The 9,772-nt window shown below is 32.0% G+C and overlaps 1 protein-coding gene across 1 annotated transcript; it reads right to left on the bottom strand.

Moving 5' to 3' along the window:
- Nucleotides 1-591: 591 nt before the first annotated feature.
- On the bottom strand, nt 592-8,898 carry LOC135194115 (zinc finger protein 420-like). The gene is made up of 13 exons (XM_064218793.1): nt 8,700-8,898; nt 8,336-8,470; nt 7,560-8,171; nt 6,404-6,537; nt 5,995-6,316; nt 5,221-5,354; nt 4,733-4,807; nt 4,475-4,604; nt 3,872-4,005; nt 3,340-3,436; nt 2,872-2,985; nt 2,359-2,472; nt 592-1,856 (listed from the first exon to the last, which is right to left on the bottom strand). The coding sequence occupies exons 1-13, from the start codon at nt 8,805-8,807 to the stop codon at nt 1,629-1,631; spliced, it is 2,337 nt and encodes a 778-aa protein (XP_064074863.1). The 5' UTR covers nt 8,808-8,898; the 3' UTR covers nt 592-1,628.
- Between the last annotated feature and the right edge of the window lie 874 nt (nt 8,899-9,772).

Raw genomic sequence — 9,772 nt, 5'->3', positions numbered from 1 at the left:
CGTTAAAGCCCCGTTCACACGCATCGATTCCACGACTTGAAATGATTTAATCAAATTGAAGAAATAAATATTAATTCAATAAAAGTTTCCAAGCTTACGAATTTTGTTGAATCAATTCAATATTTTTTTCTTAATCATTGTCGTTAAATTTAATTCGAACCGTGTGAACCTGTTTTACCGTCAATTTTGTGATTCTAAATTTGAATTAGGTAAGAGTTTATTAATAAGTTTGTGTCGATTCCTTCGATACATCCAAAAGGCACCGTTGCTGTTGTATGCAATCACTCGAAAGTTTATGGAGAACTAAAAATATACATATCAACTCGAAAAAGAGATAGCTATAGCTGTAGTCCTGTTAAATTATAGATTTAGTAAATCTGTTATTATTGATTCATATAAAACATTAAAATTAACTTTGTTATAATTCGTGCCTTGCGAAGCGGGCGTGTAGTTTGCTATCGTATTAAAATATATGAGAAAGGTAAATAAAAGAAATAATATAGCAAGTTATATATAATTTTTAAAATATACTTTACAATGGAAAATTTAATAAATATTTATAATATGATTTAAAAAAAAATACATTTAAATTTATTGGAACATTGTTAAAAAACGTAATTTCATTTAATACAAAAAGTAGCTTGATGTTGAATGCATAATAATATTCAAACTCATAATGGTTATACAACCTGCGACAGTTTACTTATTATATCTTACTTATTAGAACAAATACATTTTAAATCACAATTAAGTTACCTATGTATATTTCTAAATTAAACAAAATGATACATTTCATTAATAATAATATGAGAAAGTAACCATCCATAAATATCCTTCTGTTGGCTAAAGCCTAAGCATTAAAAATTAAGAGCTGAACCTACTATACTGCCCCATTTCAGATTGGTGAGTATGCAGGTTTACTCAGATAAATTATAAAACAAAATATATGTAATGAAAACTCAGCCGGTCTTCCGTTAAATTAACCTCATCTCATATTCATATTTTTGTTAGGAAACATATTTAAAGTTTATTGCCTTAATAAATCTTAAGCACTTTATGTATTTCATATATATTTACATTTGTATTAAGTATACCATTTATATGACAAAATATACAGAATAATTTATTTTTACATGCCTTACACTAAAAAAAATTTTTTAGAGATTTGTCTTACTAAAAAAGTAAAAAAACGGGGAATAGTGACTGAGCGAGGCTTATTTAAACCTAACTAAGTACTCAAATAAGACTTTATTTTTCAAACATAGTTTAAAAGGAAACTGTAGAATATTTACTTTGATTTTAAACATTTTGTCACCCAGGGAACTATTTGCGACATACAGTCGATTCTGCCAAAAATATCACAATTCAAATAATTACAATCGATTAATTACAAATTAATATATCAATGTATGTTCAAGTTAAGTAATTGAATGATATACTTTTAACATAATATAAAGTTTCACAACGAAACTGTTTTAATATCATTCTTTCATAATACTGGTACGTCGACCGCTGACGTATGTGACGTCACAATGTTAAGCATGCCTGTTGAAAGACTGATTCGTCATTCTCCCCCCGTAAGCTCGTTACGCAATGACGTAGCGCGTAGTACGTAGTACGCGTAGCGCTCACTCGCTGTAGGTGATGTAGGCGCTGAGGTAGTTCCCGGCGGGCGGCGCGGGCGGCGCGGGGGGCGCGGGCGGCTCGGGCTCGCGGCGCCGCTTGCGGTTCTTCTTGTCCCACGGCGCGTACGGGATCTTCAGGTGCACCGTCTGGATGTGCAGCTTCACGGCGCTGCTCTGCGTGAAGCGCCGGTTGCAGTGCTGGCACTGGTAGCGCTTCTCGCCCGTGTGCACCTGCGTCAAACGACCATTGCATGTAATGCTGTTCTCTTCGAGAGGAGAGCAAGTGCCAGCCTAGATTATGGATTGGTATTTTTTTACTTCAAAAACTATTTTAGAGAGAGAAAAGAGGTCACATGCCTCCTAAATGGTGTATTAATCGATTAGACGAATGAAATTGTACTTTTCATTACAAAAACTATTATAATACGTCATAAATATGTAAAATGTGTTACGATAAGGTAATTGTGTGTTCCATATTTTTGCTTTATTTTTGGATGACATATTTGACGATGTATGTAAGTACTCCCACAATATTTGAGCAAAATGGATGTTTTAAGTATTTAGACGACTTTGGTTGTATGAATATTATTAATCACTTTATATATTTCTATGTCTTTGGTAATTTGGTATACTGGTACTTATTATATATTATACTGACTGTACAACTTTAGATTACACTCGTAAATTTAATACATTTTTACTGAAAAATACAGTGAAATTTTCAAGAACTCACAACTAGATGCCTATCTCTGTTGCTCGGCATGCTGAAGCGTCGCTCGCAATGCGGACACGCGTAAGGCTTCTCCAATGTGTGCGTACGCATATGTACCGTCAGATTTGCGTATTGCTAGAAAAAACAACCAAATATTTTTTTTTTTAAGAAATAACAGCTACGGACACTGATTGTGTTGGGCATGACTTAAGCTTAAGAAAACTTGAGCAATTCGATATAAATGATAGCAATCATTTGTATGCGATAAATAGAATAGCAAGATAGCGTTCCTATCAAACTAGTACAGTGAAAACGCTGTGCACAGCTCACAAGAATCCCGTTTTTTATATTGACTATAATTTTACATACCGTATTTTGCACAACTGTGATATAAATGGTAGGTCCATTTATATCACTGTTTAATACAAAGTTATATGATGATGCGTGCCAGTAGAGATTACTTATAATTAAAATAATATTGAAGTCGTCAGATAAGTACCAGTTGCACTACGGACGGAGTGCATATGTACGTACCCGGGTGGTGTGTCCGCAGATGTCGCACATGTAGCGCTTGAGGTAGTGCGCGCCGGGGTGCTCCGCGTCGTAGTGCCGCCGCGCTTGTGAGTCGTTCAAGAGGTACTTGTTACACTGTGGGCGGGGTACAATGACGCCAATTTAGTTCGTAAGGATATAGTATGATAGATGAGGATTATTCTAATATTTTTTTATAATGTAATCAATCAATATTTTTTTAAGAAAACAATCTAGGTGGAATTTCGACATAAATTTCAATAAGTTACAACATATGACCGACATAAACGTCCCAGGAATTGATATGAATTATCGTAACACTGGAACGCGTATAGCCGTACTAGATAAACTTCTACAGAAATGTTAGTATCGCTGCGAGCCAACGTAATAAGACGCTCATGTGCGATCGCGCGTCGGTCCGCGTCGGGTCCGCGTCGGGTCCGCGTCGGGTAGCGGCGGAGGAGTGCTCACAATCTCGCAGGTGGAGGAGGTGGGCACGCCGGTGTTGACGACGCCGCTGTGCGCCGCGCGCGGCCGCCCGCGCCGCCCCCCCACCGGCTTGATAGAGCTGCGGACACACACACGCTACAGTCGGCGCCGACGCGGGGCAGGCGAGCTTATATTACAGCAGCAGTATGTAATCGAGGATTACAATGTCATAGTTTGGGTTAAAAAGGGCGTAAGGGACAAAACAGGAGTTTTCTGGAGTAGCAATGAACGAAAAATAAGTTTTAAACCTATGGCTTTATTAATCTACGACATTATATAATGGCTGAGAATTGGAAGAAGTTTCTTAAAAATTCAAGCTTTTGATTGAACATTGGCAGTGCCGACCAACGTGGGCTAATATATGACTTTTACACCACAAATCGTAATGTGTATACGACTGATTGAAAGACCGTGAAAAACTGAGTATGACACCATCAAAAAGTTATTTTCGGCAAAATGTCCTTTACGCCCTTTGTAATCCAAAGTATTGATATACAGATACAAGTGTACTAACAGATTGGTATCGGCGTGCTTATTGGAGGAGCCGAAGTGCGTCGCGAAGGCGGTCTCGTCTCGGAACTGAATCCCACACTCCGCACAGTACAGAGGGTGGGATGTATCTGCTTCACCTGTGGTCTCCTCTACTTCCTAAAAGAGATATGCACATTTGCAAATTTCGTTATCACCAAAATAAAAAAATCTTATAACCAACATTAATATAATATAATATTATATTAATGTTGGTTATAAGATTTTAAGAATTATATTAGATTATAAGATTTTGTTATAAGAATATAATATTAATATAACCAACTTTAATAATATTTTTTTTATTTAATACTTAAATAAAAAAAATAAAGTAAGCGACGGGATAAATAAGAATCGAATTTCACATTCATTTCAAAATTATAATAAAATTAAAATGTATATCACATATTAACAACCTTCTACTATAGACACAATAAAGAAAAAAGAAAAATTGTATTGAAAAAATTATGTCATAAAAAAAAAACTTTATTAAACTGCAAGATCTTATTGGGTTTATATGATTTTCAGAAAAATTCCTACCACACATACTTTAAAAGTATGAATAAAAATGACAAGTTAACTAACTAACCTCTTTACTGTGCGCTAGTTTCTTGTGACAGTACAGGCCGGTGACGCTCACAAAGCTACGGCCACACAAATTGCAGATGTTCATTGATGGGTGCTTTATACGTATGTGAGTCAGTCTTGTCGATGCTTTACTAAAATATAAATATATGTATTATAATAATAAAATTAAATATATGATTTAGCAAGGCAGGCGGTTCGAATAATTCTATCAAGTAGAGGTTACTAAAAATAATAATTTCAAACGTATTTTTTTACTTACGAAAATTCTTTTTTACAATGAGGACACGAGTATGTTACGTTTTTGTGCCATCGATAGTGCATTTTAGCTTGACCTCTGTAATAAAAAATAGAATTATACTTTAAGAACTGACTACAACTCTACCAACATAGATAGGGTTGTGATGAGTAGATAGGGTATTATGTGTTTACTTGTTTTAACACACTACACCAACCTTGTGTAAATAATATGAGAGCAAATTAATAATGAATAATTATTTTTGGAGTTATGATAATGGAAGTATCTTGACAGCCAAACAAGTTATTGTAATATAATATAATTCTACCATTAGTACTTAATGTGGAGAACAATGCACAAGCCTGCTACTTGTAGTGTATGATTATCATATGTTACAAATTATAATAGCATTAAACCATATAAATATATAAAATATTGGTCATAGTGTTATGCCTCACATTTGTTTTTAAAATTATCTAGTAATAGATTTGTCGATAAAATTAAATTGTTACCTGCTAAAACACACATAGCTGCACATTTGACAAGAATACTTAAACAAATGGCTCATATTCATATGTTTGTACATCTTCCTTGTGTCCGGACAATATATTTTGCATGCATCACATTGGAGTTTTCCGGAACATATCTAAAATTCAAGGAAACAAAAAATGGGATAACACATTTCGTTTATATAACATGCCAACCCTTATGGTTGTGGTAAGGTGGCCTTAAGAAGGTGGTTAGCACAAGTTTTAGTAGAAAATTAGGCTCAAGCTCGTGCAACCACAGATCTTTCATATACTTCATTTACTATTATATTTCATTTCCCACGCAGAAGCTCTATGCTGAAAGCAAACCTAATGGAGGATCCTAACCTTCTCAACAATGAGGTTGTTACTGTACTTATCATGATAGATTGACTGCAAAAATAATATATAATAACATATTTTTTAAAGAATTAGGTAATTATTAAAATATTGAGTTAGTACAAATAGAACAGAATTGGCCTTAACTAGCATAATTTTATAGTTCATGATCTGGAATAATATGTTTTTTAACCAACTTCAAAAACAAAGCGGGTTCTCAATTGCATTCTTTTTTATGTTTGCTACCTGAACTGCTAAATTTATAAACATGCTTCCCATTAGGTCCCATTAAAATTTGAAAAAATACCAACAAAAATTTTTTATGGGCTCGAATTTTATTTATAATTTATTTTCTCAGAAATTTATTTGAAATTGGTAGCTTTTTTTTATTAAAATTTTATGTAATTCTGACAGACTTACTGGATCATGTTTCTTCATATGCTTTTCAAATGTCGCAACTTCTCTAAAGCCTTTAAAACAAAATTCGCACTTGTATGGTGAATCAATATAGTTTTTCGTCTTCTGTCGGTCCTTCACTAAAGCATATTGTTCTTCTTGACTTATTGGAGAGTAAATGGGAAAATCTTGCGGGAGTTTTTTTGTATTTCTTATAGGACGTATAAACAATTTGTTCTTTTTACTATCTTTGGAAACACCTGACGGTTGGGTCTCACACCAGCTAGCGTCTTTCTTTGAACCTTTTTGTAAGTGACTCCAGATAAAATGTTGTTTTGCTGATGTCCTGAAAAGTTATATAAATGACTTATGTCAGCATATTTATTCTGTAAGAATGAAACACATTTACAAACACGAAGTACATAAATGTTACCTGTCAAAACTAACTTCAGGACACTTTTTACATAAATATTTATACATATGTTTTTCAGTCATATGGGTTTTTAGAAGAAATTCAGTTCTGTAATAATAACTGCACAGTGCACAGAAGAATGTTCCACTTGTGTGCTGAAAAAGAATTATTCTAAAATATTATTTAACAATTAACATACCAACATTTCGCAACATCTTTTAGCTTATATATTTTTTAATAGCAGAATATATTCTATTTGAGTTTGATATTGACTCTGATGACATACTGTAATTGGTATTTGTTCAAGTGTTTTGAGTCTAGTGATATTTGATATGTTGACAATGTTCATTTGACATATTATATAAACTAATTTTATCATATTTTCATACAAGCCTATTTATGAAACACTTATGGCCATAGTGCAAAATTAAACTTCACAGCAAATTTAAATGTTACTTTGATTATTTCACTCAATGACAATTGTTATGACTCATGGGTCAACACATGTATCAACACATGGGTCTTACACTTCATGCACTTTTCTGACACAAACTATTAAATCTAGGGTTTTAACTGTGCCAATTATTATTGATTTGGTAACATTTGTAGCAAATATTACCTAGGAAAACCTAAAGGCTAAATTTTCATATGCCCAAATTGTTCTATGCTGGTGCTTATTTACTAATATAAATGTACTTACAAATTGAAACACCTCAAGTATAACACCTCGCCTTATTGCCCTCCACTGATTAATTTGTTGAAAGAGTATTGGAATTGCGATAAGACATGGTCATGATTTGTACAGTAACTATTTTTTATTTTTATATAGGCTTTAATATAAAAAAAGTTTGTTCAAGTTATATACTTGTACAATATTACCTTCATAATTAGCCTCAACTCTAAGTTATTACTAAAAACACCAAAAAGTAGACAGAAGTAGAAATAAAATAATTAATTAAGGTACATTATTACACAATCAGACTAAATTGTTGTTGCTCTTCACCTAAAAATAAAGTGAGAGGCTTTGTGCTTAAACATACATCAATTGTGTAATTTAATATAATAATATCTGTAAAAACATTGACTAACTTTTTCTGATTAATTTTGTTTTGGAAATTCAATAGAAAACAATAACATTATTGCACACATAAAGAATATTTATTTGAATATTAGTTACCTTATCGTGCATTCTCATGTGTGCTGTCAGACGATTTTCATTATAATATGCTTTCTTACACACTTTACACTGATACTTGCCGTGTGCGAACATTTTGTACACATCAACAACAGCCTTAGCCTCCTTCTTTGATATGGGTACCATTGTTGCATACTCCTCCTCTAAATTCATACCATCTACATCAGTTTGTTCAACTACTTTAGGTTGTTCATCATTATTTTCATAAACATTATCTTCCCCATCACATTCATCAAAATTGTTATCAAAGAAACTTTCATCATTTTTTTCAGACTCTAATTCTATATTGTCGGGTGCAAATGGCTCCTCATAGTGTGGTATTGCATTGTCTTCTTGTTTAACACATACATCTAACAATTCTGTTAAGAGTTTTTGATTGTTTACAGGCACTTCAAAACTAAAATCATCGGATGTTGTTGTATATTGTACAACAGGTATATTATCTTGATGTTTTATACCAATTCTATTCTGATTTACCCATTTGAATTTAAGTCTTTCATAACCCGTCCTGAGATGGTCTGGAGCGAGATATGACAGTGATGGTTTAATATTTAATACATTACTATCTAATTCTGCAATTATTGACTTGGTGATCTGAAATAAAGTTATTAATAAAATTAATTATTTTAAAGACATTGATATTTCAATAAAATTTAAAACGAATTATATATAACACAACAAATAAAAGAAAAAAATGAATAACTATTTATATAATTTTAAATCAAAAATATGTTATTTATTAAAGTTGAATAGTTTACCTCTTTATTTCTATACAAAATTTCTTGCAATGCATAATACGTGCGTTGGCATTTATCACGAAATTTCTTGAAATTTCTAACATAGGCAACACACTGATAACATAAATATTCCGGTAAGCCATTATGACTATGGGTCTGTAAATGAACATAAACCATAATTTAAAATAATAAAAAAAAACGTATCATTATAACATCACCAATTTATAATATAAACCTTCATATTTTATTGTTATGATAACAAATTGTGTTAAAACTAAAAAGAGTAAAAACATATTATAAATAACATTCAATAACATTAAATGTAAAATGTTTTTTATTTATTATTAATAATTTCATTTCATTTAGAAATGTTTAGACAGCTTACCTTTAAACCTGATGCTAAATTATATTCGTTTCTTAATTGATCTATGTTCATACTGAAGATTTTAACATCACTCTTCAAGCACACTGTGCAAGCTTTTAAATCAAACATATCGACAACTTTTATCTCAACATTTACACATTATAATAATAAATAAAATATTAAAGGATATAACCACAAACCAAACACAAATCAACGCAAGTTGAAGTTTGCTATTTAAACAATGAACACAGATAATGAATATTATAGATATAAATTAAATAATATTGTTACAGAAAAAAACAATTTTAAGACATAATTTCAATCCCTACATTTTTAATACAAAAATATTGCAGATTTATTATTATCTTCTATATGTACATATAATAAAATTGGAGTGTCTGTTTGTAATATTAAAATAACCGCTTTTTACTAAATGTATATGTATACACGGTACATATACCAAAATAACATATTTTTCAATTTGTGTCTGTCTGTTCCGGCTAATCTCTAGAAAGGCTGGACCAATTTTGATGGGACTTTCACTGGCAGATAGCTGAAGTAATAAGAAGTAACTTACTTAATTTAAACGCGCACGAAGTGGCGTGCATAGCTAGGTCTTAGGCGGCGATATCGATAATTGGTAGGTGGATGAGAATTGGAAGTATTTTAACTCATCTCTGACTCATCATGTACCCATTTCTTTACATGAGACAGAAGAAAAATAAGACGTACAGAGAAAGAGTTATATTTAAAATACTTCCATGACAAAAGTCAAAAACAGCAATTTCTTAAAAGTGCCCAAAACTTTTAAAAAAAGTAGCTGATAATTATTATTATGATGAATAAATATTTCTTTTGATTTTATGCATTTTTTTTTCTTTTGTGAGATATCTTTATCCTTCCTAAGGGCCCCCAAACAATTTTTTATACGGGGTATGTTACGCTTCTGACTCGTCTACTAATCGGTGTGATTTATTATATACATACATAATTTATATATATATATACTTGTTTTCACCCGCAACTGCGCTCAAGAGTTAGGAGTTAGTCGTTAGATATAAAAAAAGCTTATGTCCTTCCGCGGAGTTAAAGTT

This window comes from Vanessa tameamea, chromosome 24 (assembly GCF_037043105.1).
Source record: "Vanessa tameamea isolate UH-Manoa-2023 chromosome 24, ilVanTame1 primary haplotype, whole genome shotgun sequence".
NCBI classification, from domain to species: domain Eukaryota; kingdom Metazoa; phylum Arthropoda; class Insecta; order Lepidoptera; family Nymphalidae; genus Vanessa; species Vanessa tameamea.
This window is presented reverse-complemented; position numbering and strand designations above follow the sequence as displayed.

Bases quoted from the DNA above. Each gene is read 5' to 3' on its own strand.
- LOC135194115 (XM_064218793.1), bottom strand. From the start codon at position 8,807: ATGTTTGATTTAAAAGCTTGCACAGTGTGCTTGAAGAGTGATGTTAAA. The intron at 4,808-5,220 runs GTAACAATTTAA...TTTTTATTACAG, and splicing joins AGCTATGTGTGTTTTAGCAG to AGGTCAAGCTAAAATGCACT. The intron at 1,857-2,358 runs GTGAGTTCTTGA...CGTTTGACGCAG, and splicing joins ACAGAGATAGGCATCTAGTT to GTGCACACGGGCGAGAAGCG.